The following is a 26,953-nucleotide window of genomic DNA, read 5'->3' as shown; positions in this document are numbered from 1 at the left end:
TCCAGAGCTATGAAACACTCCTAATGTCCAAAGTACCTGTGTGACACCACCCTATAAATGCATTTAATGCGAAACATAGAGGGGCCTATTTATTAAGCCCTACAGCCCCATAAATAATGCAAAACAGCTGTTTCCATATTATTATTTAAATGAACTATAAAGGTAACAAAAGCAGGAAATATTGCAAGATATCTCCTGTATTTGACAAAAAAAAAACAATGCATCACACCCCTATTGCCATAGTGCAATGCTAGTTTTCAGATCTTGTCTGTATAGGATAATGCCATCTGAACGTCCATCTCTTGTGGACCGCAACTGTACCCGGTGCCCTTATTCTCACTTCACATGAACAGTAGCACATGTGCAGAAGGGCGGCTAGGTCCAAACTCGGAAGTAACGTGATTGCTTCATACTGATCGAGGGGATTACTTATTGCCGCAATTACTTTCAGGGGCAGACCACACTTTATAATAACTATACCCCAGAGCAGTGTCTGACTGGGGCATGAAGGGCTGACAGGGGGAATGCAGTGATAGGGGACCATTTTTAGGGGTGCGGACAGTATCCAGAAGGGGTGTGGCCAGCCACCACATTGGTTTGCCTAACTATTAGACAGTGCATGGACTGGGCCCCTTGATAAATACATATAGTAAATACTGCTAGTGCATACAGATGCCGCCACGCTTATCGTGGCTCCATCTGTGATGCCCGCCCGGGTGTGCCCATCGCAGCGCCTGGGGCGCGCGCTCGTCTGCGATGCGCAAGCACCCCATTCACTTTAATGGGAGCGTCCCTTGTGCACTACCATAGTGGGGCTAGTCGCCGGATCGCCTAGTCCAGGATTGCACGCCTGCGATGGAGCCGCACTAGATGAGTCGGCTCCATCTGTACATGACAATGTACCAGATTAGTAACAGCAATGTACTGTAGAAAACAGACCATAGTCCGGTGCACTATAAGGTAACATATAAATATGTATATAAGTGCACAGAGGCCCGGGCAATGGGGCCCACCGGGGCTTTCTCCTGTACCCCTGTGGGGCACTCCAACACTGCCCCAGAGTATCAAGAAATAACATACAATATTTTTGATGATAGCATTTTCACGGGTGGTCTTCAGGTTGCCGGCGGCCGGGCTCCTGGCGACCACCATACCGGCGCCGGAATCCCGACTGCCCACATACCGACATCTTTTCTTCGTCTTGGGGGTCCATGACCCCCCTGGAGGGAGAATAGATAGCGTGGCACGCGTAGCGCGCCACCGTGCCCGCAGCGAGGAGAGCACAGCGAGCCCGCAAGGGGGTCATTTGCGCTCGCCCAGCTGTTGGTATGCCGGCGGTCGGGATTCCAGTGCCGGTATGCTGGTCGCCGGGACCCCGACCGCTGGCAAACCATACTACACCCCATTTTCACTAATGGGTTTAACTTGAAAGTAATAAAGACAAGTAGCGAAAGTTATAGCCAAAGAAACATTCTTTAGTTTTTTTGCTGATAATGGGATAGTTTTTTTAATTCATGTAGATCACATATGATACTTTGATTTCTGGATAATATTGTGAAGCTGTATTAATATGGGGAATATGTGATATCTGTGAACAGTAACAACGGCTGTCAGTCACTACATGTTTAGATAACCTGATTTTACATACATGTCCTGGCTAGCTGTGACCTTTGATTACTCCGGACAGTCTTCTTACTGTACAGTAGCCTGACTGATGTGTGTTTGTTTTGTTTTCAACAAAAGATTCTTGCAGTAAACGTTCCTTACTCATTGTTCACTGCAGCAGAAACCCAGTAGAACCAATGTTTCTTGTTCCTGGTTTTCAAGTTTGGGTGCATTTTACACATTCCTTGTCACTGAGTTGGAAACGCCTTTAACACTAGATCTCAGGGTGGAAGAGCAGTGTGGAGCTGTCAGGCCATACATTTCTGTTCTGCTGCAAGGAGAAGCAGGCACATATAGGACTCACCTTTTTCATGCTGCCAAGACTCTGAGAACAGCACCCAGCACCTTCGCCAGTCTAGGTCCCCACACCAGAACTGGAGTACCACACAGTCATGCAAAAGCGCTTTACATGGGAGCAAAGCTAAACTCTACAGATCTGAAAAGGTAAATATAACGTGTACAGTATAATGCTAGATAGCAATTCTTCACTTTTTTTTTAAGTCACTACTAGTATATTATACCTAACTATAAAATATGGAAATATATATATCAGTACTTGTCCTTTTCGCAGCTTGCATTTGCGCCAAATTCGCACATTTATGCAAATAAAAATCTGCAAGTCCAGAGGTAACGTAAGTGCAGCATACAGCTACACTTACATGTGGGAGCAATATAATCACACCTAATTGATGTTTGCAACTACAATATAGTGTACCTGCTGCATCTCATCTGCAGATGGCATTAACTTATTGGCCAGGACCTCTTAAGGCCAGTACTCACCGGCAGATCAGGGGAGAGATGTGTGCTGAGCGAACCGCTCAGCACACATCTCTCCCCCCGCTCAGCGCAGCGCGATGTGTGCTGAGCGTGCAGGGTGGTACGGGGGGGGGCGCTCATTTCACCCAGCGGGTGCATGCAGGCCACTCTAGCAGCAGCGATAGCGCCGCGCATCGCTATCGCTGTGGGGGGTACACAAGGACAGATCTTGCTGAAAATCTAAGCAATCTAGTCAGATTTCTTAGATTATCGCTCCGTGAGTACCCCCCTTTACTTTCCAGACTACTACAGCATTGGGTGTCTGGGTCACAAACTAGGCCTTTCTTTATATAGATACTCACTGGAAATAAAGAAAAACATTAGAAATGACATTGGGGACTTTTATCAAGTGCCGACTTTAAGAACTGATATATTATCGGTTAATGGGCAAGCGCTAGTAAAAAAGAATGTTGTATGTACTAAGAAAATGAATAAACAAGATAAGAGAACGATGGGTCTATTTACTAAGCCTTGGATGGAGATAAAGTACCAGCTAATCAGGTCCTAACTGTCATTTTTCAAACACAGCCTGTTGCATGGCAGTTAGGAGCTGATTGGCTGGTACTATCTCCGGCCACTTTATCTCCATCTAAGGCTTAGTAAATAGACCTCATAATACATTAAAAACAATATAATTCAATATGTTTGCAGCTCTTTTGAGAATACTTTGTAGGGAAAAGTTTTACTAGCACTTGCCCATTAACCGATAATTTACTAGAACAATATTAAAGCAAGCTGCTTAACCAACCAGCGCTTGATGTCCATTTACACTATATGTCATTGTTTAAGAACTGATATACCTAATACAGTATACACGTTATCATATGTAACAGAGCAGCAATCAAATTCATCAATAGCAACGTAAAAGTCTCCATATATTGAAAGAGCATGGAATATACGGTATAGTACTTGTATTTACTATATAGCTTAATGTATGCTGTTATTCTCTGTTATCAATATGGCATATGAAAGAGCATGGAATATACGGTATAGTACTTGTATTTACTATATAGCTTAATGTATGCTGTTATTCTCTGTTATCAATATGGCATATGTTCATGATCCCGGCTGTCAGGATCCTGGCAGTCGAAATACTTATGCCAGGATAGCGACAGCCGGGAGGTGTTAGGGCTGAGGGGGAAGGTGGGTGGCGGGGGGGTATGTAGGTTAGGGTTAGGCTGTAGAGAGTGGTGATTGGGGGCTAGGCACCACAGGAGGGGGGGGGGGGGCAGGTTTAGGCGCTAAGGGTGAGGCTTAGGGTTAGGCTGCGGAAAGGGGGGTTAGCTTTAGGCACTTATTAGGGAGATTAGGGTTAGGCAGTAAGGGGGAGGTTAGGATTAGGCACTAAGGGGGGGAGGTTAGGGTGAGGCTGCAGTGAAGGAGGGTTAGTGGGGGAAGTTAAATAGGGGTGCATTCAATATCCCGGCTGTTGGGATCCTGGCGCTCAGCATACCGGTGCCGGGTTCCCGATTGCCGGGCTACCGACACCTATTCTCCCTTTTGGGGTGTACCACGACACCCCTGGCGGAATAAATAGAGTTGTGCCATCGTGCCCATAGCACGGTGAGCGCAGCAAGCCCGCAAGGGGCTCTTTTGCGCTCGCTCCGCTGCCAGCATTCCAGCGCCCCGCATCCTGCGATCGGGATTCTGGCCGCCAGGATGATGGGCGCCGGTATATCGATACCATCCCATTTGAATACTTACCTCACCCCTGTCAGGATCGTAAACATTGGGATACCTACCTCAGTATCGTGACTGCTGGTATCCTGTCCCCCGGGATCACATACTGATCCCATCTATATATTTAATCAGCTGAGCAATTTGTTTTGTGAGAGCAACTACTCCGCAATGACAACACTGATTGTGATGGTTCAGGTGTCACTCGATAGGGTGTGTGATGTACATGTGCAATAAGGTCGCAGAATTTTGATAAGTGGTCAGGTTGTTGAGGAATAACATGTCAAAGTTGTTATTTTTTTTCTCAAGGAAAAGGCAGTGAGTGGGGCTGGCATATTCATTCCCTTTGGGATGTACATTCAGTTGATATATCAAATTATTTCAAACACTTTTGGGACACAGTAAACTGTCAGGGTACAGTAAACTTTAAATGAGCGCATTGTAGACCCCTTTTTTTTTGCTCCATTTCGAGCAATGCGGTTGACAAGTGAACTGTTAATTAATAAAAGTGGTTGTTTGCAGTGCACAGTGCTATAATCAGTATATGCAAAAAAAAAAATGTTCATATTCAAAACCTTATCTTAAATATTTCCGGTTCTTATCAGATGCTAACATAATAATAATAATAATAATAATAATAATTAACTCCACACAGGGCCTTGATCTGAACTGAACCCAATACCTCAGTGCTGTGAGACAATACTGCTAACCACAATGACTACTTTATGAATAAAACTCAAACAGATTACACAGCATTCAGTCGATTGTGATAAAACTATACACTATTGGCTCTGTGGACTGGAAGCTAAATGCTCTCCTAGCTGTGATGCTGGAGGTTCTGGATCTAATCATCAGACAGAACAGCTGGGCAGCACAACGGCACAGTGATAAGCACTGCTGCCTCACAGCGCTGGGGTCATGTGTGCTATTCCAACCAGGTCCCTATCCATATGAACTTAGTATGTTCTCCACATATTTGTGTCTGTTTTAAGTTTTAACCCATACTCCATGAGTAGTTCCAGAGGAAGATAGAGACATGAAAGATGAACTATTCTTTATGCAAATCTGAAGACTCAGCTGCCGCCAGCCATGAACTTCCCCGTTTATATTAACTGAACCTATTTCCTCTTATGGTTGTGGAGACGTCTTTCCCTTTCGTTCTTTTTGGTTCTTTTCTACCAGGTGGGAATACCTGTCTACCTGGTACTTTATTGGCATTACACTTTAATATATATTTGTTCATATTATTAATATGTACATTTAGATATGTTTACTTTTATTTTAGGGTACATTTCCAACACGTTACACTTAGCTGAATACAGATATATATTTCTGTACTGAAATTTATGTGCTCAGCTAAACATGGTTGTTGTTGTTGTTGTTGTTGTTGTTGTTGTAATACATTTTAGAGTTAAAAGAAGGTGTTTATTGATTAGAGTGCTGATCTGCAGCTTTAATACTTACTAGAAAACCACTGTAAATCTGTGCACAACCTGACATTACATCTTATCGTATAATATATGGCCTTTGTCAGTGCTACCGTACATTATGTAGATAGCAAGTGGTCATTTCAGTTACAGTATTCTATAATAGTGCAGCCAGGCAACATGGTGCAGAATACTGTACACTATTACCATCTGACAATTCTCCAAATTAAACATTGCTTACAGTTCTTCAAAATAAGTGACTTTATTGTAAAGAATAAATATATTATTTTCCATTTATAATATTTTTTTCAATCCAGGAATAACTGCAGATGCGCTAACTGCTTATTTAAAGCATTGTAAGCATTTGATTAAACACATATGTGCCGTGGCCTGTGACCACATTGCTTAGATAAAATAAAATAAAAAAACTCAGTACTCACCACAGTAAACTCACTCACCGTAATACATGTATGTACTATGGGAAGTGCTGAGTTCTCTCTCAGTTTTATATTGTAAATATATATATATATACGGTGCATCTGGAAAGTATTCACAGGGCTTCACTTTTTCCACATTTTGTTATGTTGCAGCCTTATTCCAAAATGGAATAAATTCATTTTTCCCCTCAAAATTCTACACACAATGGCCCTCATTCCGAGTTGACCACTAGCTGCTTTCGGTCGCAGCGCGGCGATCAGGCTAAAAATCGGCATTTCTGTGCATGCGTACGGGCCGCAGTAAGCACGCGCAAAGTACTTTCACACAAAACTATGCCGTTTTACACAAGGTCGAGCAACGCTTTTTAGTTGCTCTGCTGATCGGTGAGTGATTGACAGGAAGTGGGTGTTTCTGGGTGGTAACTGACCGTTTTCCGGGAGTGTGCTAAAAAATGCAGGCGTGTCAGGTAAAAACGCAGGCGTGCCTGGAGAAACGGGGGAGTGGCTGGCCGAACACAGGGCATGTATGTGACGTCAAAGCAGGAACTAAACTGTCTGCAGTAAATCGCAAGGTAGGAGTAGGTTTGAAGCTACTCAGAAACGGCATGAACATTTTTTCGAGCAGTTCTGCTAACCTTTCGTTCGCACTTCTGCTAAGCTAAGATACACTCCCAGAGGGCGGCGGCTCAGCGTTTGCACTGCTGCTAAAAGCAGCTAGCGAGCGATCAACTCGGAATGAGGGCCAATACCCCATAATGACAATGTGAAAAAAGTTTTTTTGAGATTAAGTACAATACTTTGTTGATGCACCTTTTTACAGCCTCAAGTCTTTTTGAATATGATGCCACAAGCTTGAGCAGTTTCACGCATTCCTCTTTGCAGCACTTCTCAAGCTCCATCAGGTTGGATGGGAAGCGTCGGTGCACAGCCATTTTCAGATCTCTCCAGAGATGTTCAATCAGATTCAAGTCTGGGCTCTAGTTGGGCCACTCAAGGACATTCGCAGAGTTGTCCTGAAGCCACTCCTTTGATATCTTGCCTGTGTGCTTAGGGTCGTTGTTCTGCTGAAAGATTAATTGTCATCCCAGTCTGAGGTCAAGAGCGCTCTGGAGCAGGTTTTCATCCAGGTTGTCTATGTACATTGCTGCATTCCTCTTTCCCTCTATCCTGACTAGTCTCCCAGTTCCTGCCGCTGAAAAATATCCCCACAGCATGATGCTGCCACCATCATGCTTCACTGTAGGGATGGTATTGGCCTGGTGATGAGCAGTGCCTGGTTTCCTCCAAACATGACGCCTGGAATTCACGTCAAAGAGTTCAATCTTTGTCTCATCAGACCAAATAATTATGTTTCTCATGGTCTGAGAGTCCTTCAGGGGCATTTTGGCAAACTCGAGGCTGGCTGCCATGTGCTTTTTACTTAGGAGTGGCTCCCTTCTGGCCACTCTACGATACAGGCCTGATTGGTGGATTGCTGCAGAGATGGTTGTCCTTCTGGAAGGTCCTCCTTTCTCCACAAAGAAATGCTGTAGCTCTGACAAAGTGACCATTGGGTTCTTGGTCACCTCCCTGATTGCTCAGTCGCCCTTCTCCCCGATTGCTCAGTTTAGACGGCTGGCCAGCTCTAGGAAGAGTCCTGGTGGTTTCGAACTTCTTCCATTTATGGATTATGTAGGCCACTGTGCTCAATGCGACCTTCAAAGCAGCAGATATTTTTATGTACCCTTCCCCAGATTTGTGCCTCAAGACAATCCTGTCTCTGAGGTCTACAGACAATTCCTTTGACTTCATGCTTGGTTTGTGCTCAGACATGCACTGTTAAGTGTGGGACCTTATATAGAGAGATGTATGCCTTTCCAAATCATGTCCAATCAACTGAATTTACCACAGGTGGACTCCAATTAAACTGTCGGAACATCTCAAGGATGATCAGTGGAAACAGGATGCAGCTGAGCTCAATTTTGAGCTTCATGGCAAGGGCTGTGAATACTTATGTACATGTGATTTCCTAGTTTTTTTATTTTTAATAAATTTGCAAAAATCACAAAAAAAATTGTTTCACGTTGTCATTATGGGGTATTGTGTGTAGAATATTGTGGGAAAAAATGAATTTATTCCATTTTGGAATAAGGCTGTAACATAACAAAATGTAGAAAAAGTGAAGCGCTGTGAATACTTTCTGTATGTCACATATTCCTCCAATGGCAGCACTCAGGAAATAATTCAAGAAACACATGACCACCGCTATGTAGTCATAGCCACTATGTAGTCATAGCCGTGATCGTGTGTTTCTTTAATTATTTCCTGAGGGCTGCCATTGGAGGAATATGTGACATACAGCCGTGCAGCCGTACAGTCTGTTATGTGGAAGGCACCAGGAGCAGTGTTTGTTCAATAACTGTGGAGTGCCGGAGCTGGGAGCAGTATATATATATATATATATATATATGTAGAAAAAGTATAAGACCTTTCTCGCGCTAACAATATATAGAGCTACACCTTAGGGAAAATACCCCCTGTTAGACGGGATATAATGATTATGAACAACAAAGAAAAAGGTTTCCCCAGGGAGCTGGTGATATTCTTTGGTATGTCAAAAATATTTTCACTTGTACAATAAAATAGTCATAAGAAATAGACTTATTTATTTTTATAAAACACATTAAAAATGAGCTGTATCACAGTATGTCCAAAATGACAGTCAATGTTTCATACAGATATTGATGTTGGTAACAATTCATTTCAGTCACATATCGACATGATGATTAATCCTCCTTGAAGAAATGACAAAATCGCTCTCTCTCTATATATATATATATATATATATATAAACACACACACATACTTACATATTTATTCTATCAGCTGTCATAGAGGATAATATTAGTCTTAGGAAATCCCCTTTCTGTGCATAAACAGGCCACTCCCTTTTATATTTTCAACTTCTCAGTGTTAATGCAAACAGCATGATGACAAAATACACCAACACTATGTAATATATCCAAAATATATATGTGTGTGTGTGTGTGTGTGTGTGTGTGTGTGTTTGTATACTGTGTATATATATATATATATATATATATATATATATATACACATACATACTGTATATATTGTATTTGATGTTATCTCTGAATACCTTATGAGGAAGAATAAAGATACTGCATTAAGTTGCCTATATTCCTCTACTAACTTCAGTGATGAATCATTCCAGAGAGAAATTACATCATAATGTCTGTGTAATATGATGGACATGCTATCTTGCTTTTGTATATTTTAATACATTTTTATGAAAGAACAGTTCATGTTTATGTTTTAAGATCAATAATAATTGTGAAACCCACAGGGTTCTCTGCATCTTATAGGTTTCAATAACCTCTGGGCGCCAATTTCCTTTCTTTTCTCATATTTTCTGTATTCAGTTCCTCCTAACAAGGAACTTAGTGAAACAGGGTGCCCATCTTAAGAAATACCATATCTGACTTTATCTAATACCTTGAGAACAGCGCAGAAGGTGAGTATTTGGTTGATATATATATATATATATATATATATAAAATGCGAAAGCCGTCACCCACTGACTGACTGACTGACTCATCACTAATTCTCTTACTTCCCGATATGTTAGAAAGGTGAAATTTAACAAAGTTATTCTTCAGGTGGGAAATAGGAAAACTACGTAATTATGGGCAGTATGGATGGTGTAATGGTTAGCATTACTGCCTCACAGCACTAAGGTCACGGGTTCAATTCCTAACATGGCCCTAACTGTGCGGAGTTTGTATATTCTCCCCGTACTTGCGTGGGTTTCCTCCGGGTACTCCGGTTTCCTCCCACAATCCAAAAATATACTGGTAGGTTAATTGGATCCCAACAAAATTAACCCTAGTGTGAATGTGTGTGCATGTACATGTGGTAGGGAATACAGATTGTAAGCTCCACTGGGGCAGGGACTGATGTGAATGGCCAAATATTCTCTGTAAAGTGCTGCGGAGTATGTGTGCACTATATAAATAACTGGTAATAAATAATAATTAGAATTTTAATAAACGTCCCCTAAGGGGCTGAAAAGGGGGTTGACATAATGACGTCATTACAGATGCATGGCTTGTGTTGTTTGAACGATAACGCCCAAACGGACAATCGGATCAAAATTTGGATTGCACCTCCAGTGTGTGGAATTCAATAAACTACAAAAATGGTCCTGTCACTTTTTACTGTATCTGCTACGGGTGCCCCTCGGGTAACGCCAAGAACCATGGATTAATATTTACTTACATTAAGACATCTCAAATTTACATCTCTATAGAATAACCATATCTTTAACACTTATTTATATGTACAACCGTGAAAATCAAAAAACCTCATGCGAAGAACTGGTAGAGCAGCTAGTATATATATATATATATATATAAAACCAAATATGACCGGCACTCCTACAGCAGATGATGAATACCAGGGTGCCTTCCCGTGGCACTACAAGGCCCAGCAAGCAAAACACCTTTCGTCAGGTAAATAAAGACACCTGAAACGTTGAACGAAGCTGGCTTGGTGAGCTGTATAATTCTTTAAATCCATTGGAGTGCCGCCCTTTACATTGTTTTATATATATATATATATATATATATATATTTCACACACACTTTGATTGATTGATTGATTGATTGATTGATTGATTGATTATGATAATTATGTACATTTCTGGATATGATATCATGGGGACGCTTACACTCAGTTATGAGTATCTGCTCTTGTGATGTGTATTGAACTCAATTATCATAAATAGGGGACTATTTGTCATTGGTAACAGTAGGGGCCATAAACTATCATTTCTTATTTTTGTAAATTATGAGAATAAGAAATAATTTTTATTTCCAATTTATCAAAGTCCTCTTGGCTTGTGCTGTCACTTTTGATGCCTGGTTGCGGCATGGCTTACTTGTGTATGAGCGACTTTATGGAACAGGTTACGGTTTGAGAACCTAGCACCTTAGCACATCCCAACCATATGAAGTACTTTTTTTTTTTTTTAAGTAGTTTCTTATTCTAATGGTGTGTCACCTTAAAAGGTAAGTCATGTCCTGTTGCTTTGGTTGTCCATAGAGATGTGTAGTTAAATACAAGTTTCATATATCTAGTGTTCTGCTGCATGACCAGTATGTACCCAATTACCTGCAATTTTAATATACAATTTTAATATAATATTTTAATATCGTTAAACACTGGGAAATAGTGTGTGTTTAAAAATTCTAAGTTAAAGTTCATTTTAAATGTAAATGAACTATGTAATGTACAAACAGTCTTATCATGGAACAATCCTATGCCCACATAGAACGTTATAGTGTTTCATTTTATTTATACTTACAATGATACATATGATTTCTATTATGGGAATATTAAAATATGGACAATCACATTTCTGAAAGATATTTTGGACTATATTGCGCTATTTCTGACTATATTGATACCTAAATCATGTAATAATCGTGTAATGGAATTTGGCTGCCTGAAAAGTAACAATTGCTGTGCTTGTGCCGCTATAGCATGTACGGCGGATAATACAAGATGCGTGTTTGAGATGTCATTATTCAAAGTTAATCTGCCACATTAAAATATATACGGTATATTCCTGCTTGCATGCAGTATTATAAAATCATAAATATATAGATACCAAAGCCAGACATATCCAGTCTACAGTATAGTCCTATTACCGAACAATCTCAAATTCATTAGCATTCACAAAACAAACAAACAAACAAACAAACAAACAAACAAACAAAGCGGTGGAAGAATTGTTTACATTTTCCACCTGTTGGCCACACTGTGTACTGCATCAGTTGCACCTTTCCTTGTTTCCTTTCTAATAAGCATCAAGCAATATCTATAATATTGGGGAATTCCGAAGTACTAGCATTCTGCTTAGATTGTGATATTAATAGCTGTCACCTCAAGGTTTTTAACTGGTATGGAATTCCCTGGAGGAAATACAGAGTAATTATATTAGATGATTGTAAATGTCAAGACAACTACTTCACAAATGTTGTGCTTTAAAGAAAACAAACTGTCTCCATGGAGGTGTGTATCTAAACAATACTGCTGTCAGTTGGTGGGGTGGCCTAATTCACTATGTCAGTCTATGTCAGCGAGGATCTGTGTGTTAAGAATCAGATGTTTTTTTAAACCGCAGTAGTATATGGAATAATAATATAGATGATCAAATTGGGGGTCCTATTCTAAGTGCTAAAGAGACACCTGGCCTGATCTTCTGATTGCAGTCACAGTCCTGCCACAGTCCCAGGGCCGGTGCAAGGTCTCTTGGCACCCTAGGCAAAACTTCAGCCTACTGCCCGCAACCACCCCCAATACCCACTACCCAGCCCTTCAAATGAAAGTGGGACATATAAGTTTCACAGCCACCGCTTGCATTAAGTACAACAAGAATGTTTCTTTCAAAGACTTTCTTAATTTTGTTTTTCCCCCCCCTCCCCCAATCCTGGTGCCCAAGGCAGCTGCCTGAAGGCTAGTAGAGCCGGCCCTGCACAATCCTTTTTGGGGGCCTTTGGAGGATGACAGCAGTTTCCGACAGGGGCTGTTTTTTTCCGACAAGTCGGGAATTCCCGACTTGTTGGAAAACACATGGATTGTCGGATTAGCCATGGATCCACGTGTTCCACGGCCAAATCCAACAGGACGCAGTGAGGAGATGAGCGGGGACGCCGATGTGGAGATGAGCGGGGACGGAGCATGGACAGGTGAGTATTGGCTGTCGGTAGCGGGCAAATCCGACAGTCGTATTTGGCCCCTCATTGAATACTGACCTATAGGATCCTTTCCATTGGAACGGATCCGACAGGTATTAAATATACCCTATAGCTTTCATTAGCTTTCCTATCCAATTACATCCCCACTATACAGTCTACACATATCCACACATATTTTCTCTTTCTTCACTTTCCCTTTCTCCTGACCCCTGGTCAACATTGCTGTGTGACCGAATCATATAGCCCACCAAGAACCTTTGCAATCTGGTGGACAACTATGCAATAAATAGCACCAATAGCACCTATCCTTGTGTATCAATGCCTATTTCCCTATAGATTGTAAGCTTGCGAGCAGGGCCTTCCTACCTCTATGTCTGTCTGTTTTTACCCAGTTTTGTTTTATCATTGTTGTTTCCAATTGTAAAGTGTAACGGAATTTGCTGTGCTGTATAAGAAACTGTGAATACATAAATAAATAAATAAATGAATAAGCTCTAAATAATTTAATGAAGAGAGGATTACTGAGATCAATGAAAGAAAATAAGACATTTTTAATTGTGCTAGTAGATTTTAGGCATGGTGTTCCAATAATAGATCCAATACTTGTATATCCTAACAATTGTTTTTTTCAGCAAGAGTACCCTTTGTAACATGAGCCTTACAACCTAAGACTCATATTTACAAAGACTGCGGATATGAATACTGAGAAGACACACTGTATGGACACTCTTTCGGAGTTTACTGGAAAGGCAACAATAATCGTTCATCATTTTGTTTAGCTCCTTTATACCCCAATATTAATTAATAGTGGCTGTAGCTAAAGAGTTCTCAGAAAAGAAACCTCCACAGCATTGGTCCTATTCAGGCACTAGATATTCAGTTGTTAGAATCGGAACAATGAATAATTGAATGAGGCTGGAAATGGAATAATTCCGCTGTAATCCTGCTTTACCGTATGCTGCTTGTAAGCTCCTTGTGGTGTAAACACATTACAGTAAATAAATCAGGAATACAAGACTAGAACCACAAGATGTAACATAATGAATAATAAGTTTGACAGAAGACTAATACAATACAGTTGAACATTGTGAAAATAATGGATTCAGAATATATATTAGAAATCTTGACTATCAGGATCGCCCCTCAGTGGCATCTAATGTGCTTATATTATAGAATTACTGGTGCACTGTATCTTCTAATAAACATCTAACCTTAATACAGTTATAAGCATACCTACCCACAAACATACAATACATAAACAAAAGATACACACATGTATATAACTATAAACCTACTCAGATACAGTATATAGACATTCACATACAAATGTGGGCACATATACAGCAAACTGTATATAAGCAGGCACATTGCACAGCATATAACTGCAGGGCATAGCCCTTTTCTAGCTAGACCTGTTTTACGGTATATTAACCTCCAGGAGGTAGGGGGGGAGAAACTGGTAGACAATTGTCCACGGAAGTCTTTGTATAGGTTGCCCATACACGTTCTGCACACATTTTCTTCCATCCGTTTGAAACTCATGAGAAATTGCAGACTGATAATATTGACTATTGTGCTGCTAAATCCTTTTGGTGGATCTTATTAACGTGGGATGGAGTCCTAGATTGCCACAGTCCTGCTTTTTGTACAGTAGGATTGAGGGGGAGGGGTATAGAATGAAAAGGGGGAAGTGGGGATGGGTAAGGAAGGAGGGGTAATTAGGTGTAACAATAATACACAATAGAATAGACAACAAACATGCCAATTAATGACATGGTATAATAACAATGTGGATAAGTAAAGGATCCAAAACAGAGACCAATTACAACCTAATTAATATCTGATGTTCACAGTGTAGGCATCGCTATATGACGAGCTGAGAAAGGGTAGAGGGAGTTGTGGGACGGGAGATGTAGGTTCCAGCTATCATTTTATAGAATGTACTTGATATATTATGGATAGTAGCTGTTTGTCCTCTATAGAAGGTTTGATACATCCCCACCCCCACCCTTGTTTCTGTATGAATGCGTAGAGAGCTAAGAGATTGCTAATACATTGTTGAGTCAATTGTCTAAGCTGAGAGGTAGGGGTGGCCTCAACCATTAGTTTGTGTTTAGTGGTCTTCTAACCAAAGGGCCTGGCACATTTTACATTATCCAGCTAAAGTGTATCCACGCTTCTGATATTTGAAGAAAAAATGCAGACATTTGGCTTTGAACAGTGTCAGACCAGCGATTGCTGACTCATTATAGATGAACAGATAAGGAGGCCCTTGTTTAAAGACTCACCCACAACAAGTTTTGTGACTTTTGTTTTACACTTGTGCAACTGTTAGTTTAACCTGTGCACATTGTTTGGATATAGTACTCATATATACAGTCTACTCATGTGATCTGTGTTATCACTTTATCATTGCTTACTAGGAACAGTTAGTAAAGTTTAGTAATTACTGGTAACAGAAGGAGAAATATCCTTCTACAAATCAGTATCTGAGTTCCAGCCTTGTCCTGCTGGCCATTATGTAAGATATTTGAATGTTTCTCTATGTACTGTCTGCCAGTTCATGCTCAGCAATTGTGACGTAGTTACAGGCACCTGGGGGGTCATTCCGAGTTGATCGCTAGCTGCCGTTGTTCGCAGCGCATCGATCAGGCTAAAAATGGGCATTTCTGCGCATGCGTATGGGCTGCAATGCGCACGCACGTCGTACGGGTACAAAGCCCTTTGTGGTTGTGCACAGGTTGCAGCGAAGTTTTCAGTCGCACTGATGGCTGAAAGAAGATTGAAAGGAAGGGGGCGTTTCTGGGTGTCAACTGACCGTTTTCAGGAAGTGTTTGCAAAAACGCAGGCGTGTCTGAAAAAACGCAGGCGTAGCTGGGCGTTTGCTGGGCGGGCGTATGACGTCAAATCCGGACACGAATAGGCTGAAGTGATCGCCGCAAGAAGATTGACAGGAAGGGGGCGTTTCTGGGTGTCAACTGACCGTTTTCAGGGAGTGTTTGCAGAAACGCAGGCGTGTCTGAAAAAACGCAGGCGTTGCTGGGCATTCGCTGGGCGGGTGTATGACGTCAAATCCGGACACGAATAGGCTGAAGTGATCGCCGCAAGAAGATTGACAGGAAGGGGGCGTTTCTGGGTGTCAACTGACCGTTTTCAGGGAGTGTTTGCAGAAACGCAGGCGTGTCTGAAAAAACGCAGGCGTTGCTGGGCGTTCGCTGGGCGGGTGTATGACGTCAAATCCGGACACGAATAGGCTGAAGTGATCGCAAGCGCTGAGTAGGTTCATAGGCCTGCTAGGGACAGTGGGATCCGGAGGGCTGGGCCACTAGTGTCAGTATGCCGGGACCTGAAAGGGTTCCTTATTTAGGAAGAGGGAGTGAGGCAGGGCCTAACCTCCCTGGTTGTTTATACTAAAGACAGTGATCTTTGTTTTATGTGTTTCTCTGTATTTGAGCTACAGTACCTGAATAAAAGGTGTTTGTTGTTTTTGCACAAGCCTGGAGTTGGTTGCTGGTGGAATTTTTGTAGCAGAGCACATTCTAGCAAGACTCCTGTTACAATATATATAAATGGATGAAGCTGCGGCAGCACTCAAGGGGCGTGTTGGTCCCCGAAACGTTGGTGGTTTTTATGGATGCTTAATACAATTTTTTTAAAACAGTCTCCAAATGCCACCGCAGTTTCATCCATTTATGGCCCTCATTCCGAGTTGATCGCTCGCTAGCTGCTTTTAGCAGCAGTGCAAACGCTAGGCCGCCGCCCTCTGGGAGTGTATCTTAGCTTAGCAGACGTGCGAACGAAAGGTTAGCAGAACTGCTTGAAAATCTTTTCATGCAGTTTCTGAGCAGCTCAAAACCTACTCCTACCTTGCGATCACCTCAGTCAGTTTAGTTCCTGCTTTGACATCACAAACACACCCTACGTTCGACCAGCCACTCCCCCGTTTCCCCAGACACGCCTGCGTTTTTACCTGTCGCTCCTGCGTTTTTTAGCACACTCCCTGAAAACGGCCAGTTACCACCCAGAATCACCCACTTCCTGTCAATCACTCACCGATCAACAGAGCGACAGAAAAACGTCGCTCGCCCTTGTGTAAAACTGCATAGTTTTGTGTGAAAGTACTTAGCACGTGTGTACTGCGGCCCGTACGCATGCACAGAAATGCCACTTTTTCACCTAATCCCAGCGCTGCGACCGAAAGCAGCTAGCGATCAACTCGGAATGAGGGCCTATGTGTACTACATTACGGAGGGCACCAGAGCGTTCATTCAACTTATGGGAGTGCCGACCTGCTACTATATATATATATATATATATGTGTGTGTGTGTGTGTTATATTCACTATACAGTCACCCAAAACATATCTTATTTCAACAATTAGTGTATGTTTCAGTATAAAGTCCATATAAATAGTTTTACATAAGCCTATTGCTATCACTTTCTCTAAAACGAAAGGATGTTTATCACAACAATTTAAACTGAGCTGTCATTTTGAGTGTCACGTTTAATTCCATTCCCTGGTAAAGACTGAAAACTGAAAACAAGATATAACTAGCTTTAGCAATTGCCCGTTTTATGCTGAACCATCAACTGAGCATTATAGTAAATTTATTATAGAATAATAAAATTACATTTTGTTGTTTCACTGACAGGCTCTGACTGGCTTCAAGACATGGAAGATCTCAGGGATAGTGCGGTGGAGTACAGGACTAAGGAACAGCCTGTGAAGAAAACAGAAATGGGCTCACGTTGTGTAGTTTTCACCTACTATCAGGGGGACATTAACAGTGTAGTTGATGAACACTTTTCCAGAGCGTTAAGGAATACAAAGGACCCACAGGACTTAAGTACAAAACACAGAAGTAGTGATTTTCTTCAAAAGAACAGTGAGTACTATACTATAAATCTATGGTAATACTGCTGTTATACAGGTCTGACAAATGTCATGCATAAATGTAGGCCGGTGATTTAGCTAGGGGCAGATTAAGAGAGGAACAGGCCCGTGTGCATCTTCTAGAGTTTACTGCGAATGCATGGGTCTCCAGGAACATATAGCTTATGCCATGTTCCCAGTGATTTCTTTACTGCTCTTCCACAAATCTCTGGGAAAATGTCGGCCATGCCATTTTCCCGGTGATTTGTGCAGCACCGCCACAGGTTTTTTGAGAGGTAAAATGGGTGCTGAGTCACTGAGGGGGGAAGGAGCGGGTACACTTTACCTATGTCTGTTGGAGGAGACCGAAAGGGGCCCATCCTGTTCCAGCCCCCCATTACTGATAGCGGCCGCCTTTTGGCCAGGGAAAGAGAAGAGACTGCTGCTGGGCTGATGATAAAGGCTGAGGCTGCTGCAACAGCAATCGGTATTCTCTCTCCCTGTGAGATGTGCATAGGGATGGGGGGTGGTCACACTCAACACCACCACCCCATCTGCCCCTCTGACCAGCCACCAGTGCCTTCCCCCAGCGTGCACAGTATATTTTTACTTTGATGGTAAGGAAGGGGCCCAGTCACACCTCTCTGAGTTAGCCACGCCCCCTCCCAGTACCGGGGCCCCACACAACTGTAGGCAGCCCTGTGTGGGCTTTCCTGGACACAGGGGCCTGTATGCAGCATATACCCCGCACCATTATAGATACACCACTGGCCATAATGCTTGGAGCATACACATGCTCCTGACTTCTGCACGCCCTCAAACCTACTTTAATATCCCCGCCTTTCCAATACCCTCATTCTTCCCAGACTCCTTTAACATACAGTCCCCTCCCTTCCAAGACCTTTGTAAGAACCTGACTCCTCCATGCCCTGAAGTGCACTCCACTACCCCTTCCTTCCCAGACCACTGTTGTATTCCCAACTGCAAAAAGGACATTTTGTGTTTGCTTTACCTATTGCTTCAAAATCCATAAGAAACACCCCTTTTATTTTCAGGCAGGTTAGTCCACCATTGTGAGCAAAGATTTTACCTTCTACAAAAAACTTGGCTTACATTCAAGCAGGTATAAATCAGCTTACAAATGAAACAGCTGGGTTAAATGCATGGTTATCTATTGAGCCACTTAAATATTAAATGAGTGTAAATATTTGTTAGACCGCATAACAGAATACATAGATCTAAATCTTTACAAATAACTATGTATCTATTTGTCCCACTAATGGGCAGGAACAAAACGGAGCTCATCCATGCACTTACAGAAACGTAAATGTGAGCAAATGGTTATTTGATCACTCTAGTCAGTTAAAAAAGTGCTATAAAGTATCATACTGTTCTAAAGAAAGAAGCAGGTCTCAAATGTGTGGGATAAAGACAGAGAAACTATTGGCATACAAATGGAGACATTAAAAATTATTCAATTTTACTATTTCAAAAGAAATAGAAATGTAAATATAACACAGCTACTCCTGTCCGAGTCATGCTAGCCTCTTCGCTTTCATTCTCTTCCGTATGTACTGACCTGGTCTACTCACCTCTGGCTCCTCACTGTCAGCGTTGTGGACGTCATGCCACAGAATGTCATGGCAACGCTGTCAGTGCTAAAGTCCAGTACGTACAGGGAGCAGTTGCACGTTCTGGGCCCTGCTTCCCCTCCACATGTCTGGGATAGAATAGCAATGTGGAGATATGTTCATGTTGGACTGGAACAGCCTTGCTATAAGATGATGAAAGTTGTAGTCATTTTCAGTATGTAGGCGCATATCCAAATGTCTTTTAATGTGAACCAATTAGGGTCCATTATGGTTTCTCTTCATCTCTGTGGCCCTTTTCTCTTTCTCTGCCATGAGATGCAAATCTAACCAAAATGTTTTGGTTTGTATAGAGGAGGTTGAGGCGCCATAAATGTGGGCGACACTACTATTGTTGAACCCAGATAATAATAATAATAATAATAATACAATTAGCTGGCCTGAGGTTAGAACAGCCAGTAACAGTTAGGTATCCTCCCCCTTCAGAATGATCTACCTGACTATTCATTTACAGTAAATCAGTGTCTCTAGCTGCACTGCTCTCTGCATGTAGTCCATCAGTTTATCTGTAATATCACTAGCATTCGGATGCCTCATTTTCTGACCTTTTCTCCTCCGATCCCTTGTGGATATCCACAGATCTACTCAATAATTAATCTAGCATGTTTTAATAGCCACTAATTGCCAAATTACAGCTTACTGGAGAAGTTGAGGCCCCTGCCTTGCTTTCAGCATGTTCATGTCACTGAAACACAGATGTTGATTCTTGCTCCGACCCTTTATTAGTAACGCTGACGTCAAATCACAACCTGACTGCAGGTGATACAACCATTCAGTATGTTGAGGCTGTGTCCTCTGTACTGTAGCTACCATGTGCAGGGGCTTATTAACAAGGGGCCCCCTGTGTCAGTGAACACCTCCTCTAAGCAGTGCCCCCACCGCACCACCTGCATCCTATCTGGTGCCTGCAAGTGGCTTCCTCCTACTATGCACCCACATCTTCCCAGTGATATTTGGGCAGATGGCACATGTGCACAAGATAGCAGAGGCTCTGGCACAGTACCAGTGACTGTGCATCACTGCGTGGTGCCATCTCTCTGAAGATGTCACTGGGAAGATGGCACGGCGTAGGAGGTGGATCTGCTTGCCGGCACCAGGTAGGGATTCTCCGGGTGCAGGGTGTGCAGTGCGCCCCTGAGGCCTATGATGCCTTTTCTTGATGACCTGGGTAAACATGACTGTTTTGCCAAGTGTTACTGTATTTAATTTTAGATGTAGGCATAGCATACATATACAAAATAGGCGATGGTATCAATATCCCAGAAGTTGAAGTCCCGATGGTCAGAATGCCAACAGCGGCATCCCAACATTCAAAATCCTGACGGATCCTGATGAGTATTTATGGTAAATAAACCTTATTACTGTATATCTAACCCCCTGTACCTTGGCGCGCTTTGCAATCAGAGACAACAGTACCACTGAGCTGTTTATGCTGTTTCACATGCGTTCTGCTGGAAATACTTACAGTCTACATTAGAAACAAGTAGGTGCTTGATGGATTATTTCACCCTTTTAATATAATTAAAAAATTATATTTATTTTTGTCCTTCCAGCAAATAACATGATGGTGGACGATTTCAACTGGTCCAAGCCCTATCAAGCCAGTACTTCTGTTAGGATGACATCTCCAGTATTACCACCACTGACCTCTTCCTCCGAGCACTACCCATCAGCGGCGGTATACCAGCAGCACCAGCAGCACCACACCCAGCCATCAGATTTATGGCATTTCCACCATTTTGGACCACCAAGCCATATTAATTCTGTCTATCATCACCAGTCCGTACCAGAGTTTCAGATGGTACCGGGTCCTGATGGAAAATGCAGCTCATTTCTTAATCTGTTACAACCTGAGAGATATCCTAGCACTCTGCAGGAGTCAATGTCCAAACCAGACCTCCATACATCAGCAGCCAGTGGCTCTCCCATACAGGAGAACCTGAATCAGAGAATAAACTCACAAGCAGGTAAGAAGTCTCTGCACTTTAGTGTTAAGCTTCCTTGATAACATAATACTGAATTTATGTTTCAGTTCTAATTCACAGTTTCTCAGAACCCCTCCAGTCTGAGACACAGTAAATGTGAAGTAACCCATGTGCTTTAACCAGCAGCTAGACACACACTAGCATTCGTAGCGTTCAATCGACCTTGTGAGGATTCTATAAGTGATGGAGAACATCCTTTTCCTGTCAGAAAGTGAAAGTTATTAACGTCCAAAACTGTGGATTGAGCTTATTTACTCCCATGTTATAGGGGAGCAGTGTTCTCCAGTTTCTTAAATCTATCTGAATGGTAGGGAATTAGGTTTCAAAGTAGGTGCAATAATTGGCGTAAATTAGGTTTCAAACTAGACACAATTTACGGTGGCCGACACCAATGCACCAGAGCAATTAAGAAATTGCTTCTCAGAAAAGCAGTTTACCCATGAGCCCTACTATGAAAGTTTACACTGCCGGTGTACTGAGGTTTCACAATGGTTGGAGCTTGGTGCATGGATGGCTCCTACATCAGGGCACTAATGGTGGTTGGTCTGTTACATTAAACGTGTAAACTACTGATTCCACTGATTCCACGTGTATAATGGATCCATTCTCCTTGATGAATAGGCCCAATTTAGTGATATGACTAATAGGGTTTTAGCAGCTGAAGAAGCTTTACTGTTTAAGGCACACTTATGGCATTGTATTCATATGCACACAAGATACACTCTGCAAAACAGTGCACTTTTAACTCTTCAATATAAACATATTTGTGATATAGTACAGGATGACATGCATTGGCTAACCATCCTGTGACCATGCAGGAGACTGTGACTAATGTCATTTTCCAGATAACTGGATGCTGTTATACAGTATATCTAAGTATCCCATATGGCCTGGCTTTCCCAGGACTGTCCCAGTTTTCATCAGTAGAAATCTGCATCTTGCAGCTGCCATTCCCATAGTACACAGATTCTCTATGCCCATTTCTAGGTTAGCAGGGAAGAAAGTATTATGTGGGTTATTCAGAAATATACGCAGCAAGATCTGTCTCCATCTCCTCACATGCTGGGGGCCGCCCAGCACAGGGCAAGGCCACCCAGCATGTGCGGCGTCGCCTCACGATGTGTCCGCAATGCAGACGCATCGAATTATGATTGACCGCTGCCATCTGCCCCATGACCCTTTTGGACTGAACTAACCTTATAATGGTGTCATGTTTAAAAAAAAAAAAAAAATACTGAAAGCCTTGGGGTACATTCCAGTAGCCACTCAATCTTTAATCCAAAAAGTTGCGTGCCACTTTGGAGTATCTGTGATGCTTCATGGAAACAGGGCATTGCCGAGTTATTGTGGGTGTGGCTTCAATACACCCTTGCTATGGCATATTTCCTTGTGATTTTTATTTCCAAATGTTGGGAAGTAAAATGCCACCCTACCACCTCCTGCTCATTGCCTTCATAAAGTGGGTAGAGCAAAGTTTGATTACACGCTTCATAGTCTAAAGCTTAATCATGTCATGACCCTGCATGTTATAGCATTGTCAGGATAATGTGAACGGTGCTGCGATGCCCACTGGATCTCCCGGAGCAAAGGTCGTTCATGCGGGAAAGTTTGATTTAAAGTTACATGTATCTTAAAAAATGTGTAACTCTAAATACAGCTGCAGAAATGTCATTGTATTTAGTGGTGTAACTAGAGGCATGGAGGCCCCTGGCAAACTCTCTGGGTGGGCCTCATATTTGAGTTCTATAAACCCTTAGGTCTACATGTTTTATTGTAGACCAGTGGTTCTCAAACTCGGTCCTCAGGACCCCACACAGTTCACGTTTTCCAGGTCACCCAGCAGGTGCACTGTGTATCACCAACTGTCACATTTAAAAAATCTACAGGTGACCTGGAAAACATGAACCGTGTGGGGTCCTGAGGACCGAGTTTGAGAACCTGTGTTGTAGACAAATAATTTCTGTAATCATGCTTATCAGAAATACACGAGGCAAGATAGTGTGAAAGCTTTGTAAGTGTCTTGGCTCTGTTTACCCAGCTGCTAGTCATCATCACTGGCGGCTGCTGCCCCTGGGTTGCGGCACAGAACACACAGCATGGGGAGGGGGTTAAAACATATAAACAAACCTTTAATGGTGAGAAAAGAAAAAAGCATATGGTTCTAAGTGCGCACTGTGCTGCTAGTGGTGCTAAAGCTCACAAAGAGGTATTTCCAACCCTCCACCACAAGTTAATAGATAAAAAAGTAGAGAGATAGTTCCACCAGCGCAGACAATGATAAAGAATGGATACTTATTCCAATATGATTGATGGTGTTTGCAACTTTGTTTTCTCTCCCAGTCAGATGTCATATAATTTGCAAGAGAGAAGATAAAAATACCATAGTGTAATCCGTTTTTTTTAATCAAAAATTAAATGAGACATAAAATATCCCTGCAAGGACATTATGTATGAACAAATAAAACACCGTTTCTACATAGGTTACAACACTGAACATTAAAATACACGTGGCTGTGAATTGATTGTAATTACCGATGTAATGAGAGAACTATGTCACAAGTTCTCAAATAGGCATATACAATATACATTCCATGCGTATCAGCAACATGTGAAAATACTTTAAAAAAGCTGGGATATCCAAAGCCGGTCCGTAAGGTGGATAATTACCAGTTCCAGGTGAAGAACTGGCAGCGCTCAGTTCTTTAAACGCTTTGGAAATCAGAAGAAAAATCCTTGGCTGCAGTCCCAAGTTCCTCCGCTCCTATCCAAACTCCGGATCGTCTGGTCCCCAGCTGCGGCACCCACGCGTTCCGACCCTCCACGGGGGTCTTTCTCAAGGTAAGCCGTGAAGCTGAATGAATCCATACCTCAATGGAGGTGTTTAAAAACCTCCCGCTATTTCATGATTGGTCCCGGCGCGTGAGTCTCTAAACAGTCTGAAACTACATGTCCCATGACTCCTTGCGCAAGGACCGTCATATCCTGTTTCCTGCATATCGCGTCTCGTCATGGTGACGCGTGACGGGAAGCATTTCGGCCGAAACTTGGGACTTGGGACTGCAGCCAAGGATTTTTCTTCTGATTTCCAAAGCGTTTAAAGAACTGAGCGCTGCCAGTTCTTCACCTGGAACTGGTAATTATCCACCTTACGGACCGGCTTTGGATATCCCAGCTTTTTTAAAGTATTTTCACATGTTGCTGATACGCATGGAATGTATATTGTATATGCCTATTTGAGAACTTGTGACATAGTTCTCTCATTACATCGGTAATTACAATCAATTCACAGCCACGTGTATTTTAATGTTCAGTGTTGTAACCTATGTAGAAATGGTGTTTTATTTGTTCATACATAATGTCCTTGCAGGGATATTTTATGTCTCATTTAATTTTTGATTAAAAAAAAACGGATTACACTATGGTATTTTTATCTTCTCTCTTGCAAATTATATGACATCTGACTGGGAGAGAAAACAAAGTTGCAAACACCATCAATCATATTGGAATAAGTATCCATTCTTTATCATTGTCATTGCGCTGGTGGAACTATCTCTCTACTTTTTTATCTATAAACCTTTAATGGTACATGTAATATGCGTGACGGCTGGCTGACCCATGGGTTTGGCAGTGCTGTGTTTCACAGCCGTGGTAGTAATATAGTCTTTATTGTGTCATCAATTAAAGTGGTTGTCCACTTTCAGCTATCTTTCATTAAATGGCTTGTAAGGGTCGTTCTGCATTGTACTATTGTGTTTTTCAGCTATGTAGTTATACTTTCCAGGGAATACATACGTATTTCCGGCGGATGGGATGCCAGCTGTCAATATCCCGCCAGCCAGAATGCCAGCAGCAGGGCAAGTGCAAAGCGTATCCTTGCGGGCTCGGAGGCTCGCTATGCTCGCCACAGGTTCTATTCCACTCAATAGGTGTCGTGGACACCCACTAGTGGGAATAGCCTCTATGTGCCGGGATTCCAGCTGTCGGCATTGTTGGCTGACGGGATTCCGGTGTCTGTATCGTGACCGCCGGGATCTTGACAGCCAGCAAATTAACTGCATCCCCTTTCCAGGCATAGTTGTTTATTTAAACTGACCTTAGATGTTAGACCACTCTTTTTCCTTTACTTTTCTTTGCCCTTTGCATTGGATATAACTGCATTCATTACGTAGCTCTGTAAACAAGGGCTGGAAAAATAACCTCCTCTGACTGCATGATATAAGACATGCCTGAAAAGCACAGAAAGTTAGAAAGGTGAGGCAATGCATTGAGTAACAGCTGAAGTAAAGTATCCACAACCTAATGCATTACAGGCAATCTCAGTATTAAAAATCCATACAAAAATGAATTAAGTTTAGAATTGCTGTTTTATTCATAAATAAGTTTAATATTGTAGCATCTTTCCTTCACAATTATTTTCAGAAGCAAACCAAAAATGTTACATAATTATTACATGTCCACATGATTTATGGGTTGCCTTGTTTTTCTCCCATCTCTAGGACTTCATCCTCAGGAGAGAAGAAAGGAGTTTTTCCACCCACAAGAGCGAAGGAAGGATTTATACTTTTATTAGGTGTTTCATTGTTGTTAAATAATTTTTAGCACGTGTATAGTAAAGGACATTATACTGCAAAATGCTCCCATTGAAAATAATACATATATTTTTTTAAATATGTTCTCTGTGAATGAAACACTGGTACAGTACTTCCATATTGAATAAATACTCTGCCCAATCATTGCATGATGAAAACAGGGAAGAACTACCTAGAGGTGAGCGTACAGGACCATTCACAAAGGTGCAAAGTTCTGCGTTTGTCTCTCCATTCTGTGGAATGGTATTTACACTTTACCTGTAATAATTCATTAGGTGGGATTTACATTCTGTGAATAGAACACAGGTTGACGGTGGACAATAAATTGTGCTGTGTGGTGTATTCGGAGTAAAACAGGAAACTCTACTTGAAGCCAAATTCCACCAGCAAAGAAAGAAAGCCGGAAATTGCAGAATCTAGCAAATATTTTCTAGCGGACGTTGGTTCCAGGTCCACCAGTTGGCGTGGTGACTTTGCCACTGAAGTGCACCATTATTCAAGTCTCAGGATAATATTTCAGTTTACATTGGTAGAAAAAGCAGTATGTGTTGTAACCTACACAGAACAAGCATTATGATATGGAGAAATGTCCATTTAAATGGAATATTCTGAATATATATATATATAGCTATATAGATATAAAATGTGTGTGTGTGTGTGTGTGTGTGTGTGTGTGTGTGTGTGTGTGTGTATGCTTTATAGCGGGACTGATGAGTGTGGCTGAGGAAGTCTGATGTGTATAAATTTGATATTTTTCTCTTGTAATATATTTTAAGAATGCAATGTATAATACGTATTTGATTTCACCTGTAATATATTTCAATGGTAAGAAAATGAGTCATACAAATGTAATAGAAAATAAAGGAAATTCTTACAAATATAACTAACAGCTGCTTTGTCACATAATAAATACCATATAGCTTGGCCTGTTTAATACATCAGTTTTGTGATTGGGTATAGATTGGAGACAGTGCAGAGTCGTAACTACATGTGTGCCGGGTGAGCCTGGCACACAGCACAGTTGCCCGGAGGGCGCAACTGCCCGCATCCTTTGCCTAAAGTCTGCGGCATTGT

General features: G+C 41.9%; 1 protein-coding gene across 1 annotated transcript; it reads left to right on the top strand.

Annotated features, from left to right (window-relative positions):
* Window positions 1-1,893: 1,893 nt before the first annotated feature.
* On the top strand, window positions 1,894-26,739 carry VGLL1 (vestigial like family member 1). Its single transcript, XM_063935674.1, has 4 exons — window positions 1,894-2,109; window positions 17,436-17,669; window positions 20,859-21,272; window positions 25,787-26,739. Exons 2-4 carry the CDS (start codon window positions 17,456-17,458, stop codon window positions 25,858-25,860), a joined length of 702 nt encoding a protein of 233 aa, XP_063791744.1. The 5' UTR covers window positions 1,894-2,109; window positions 17,436-17,455; the 3' UTR covers window positions 25,861-26,739.
* The last annotated feature ends 214 nt before the right edge of the window (window positions 26,740-26,953 follow it).

This window comes from Pseudophryne corroboree, chromosome 8 (genome assembly GCF_028390025.1).
Source record: "Pseudophryne corroboree isolate aPseCor3 chromosome 8, aPseCor3.hap2, whole genome shotgun sequence".
NCBI classification, from domain to species: domain Eukaryota; kingdom Metazoa; phylum Chordata; class Amphibia; order Anura; family Myobatrachidae; genus Pseudophryne; species Pseudophryne corroboree.
The sequence above is the reverse complement of the archived record's forward strand: the minus strand, read 5'-3'. Positions and strand labels throughout refer to the sequence as shown.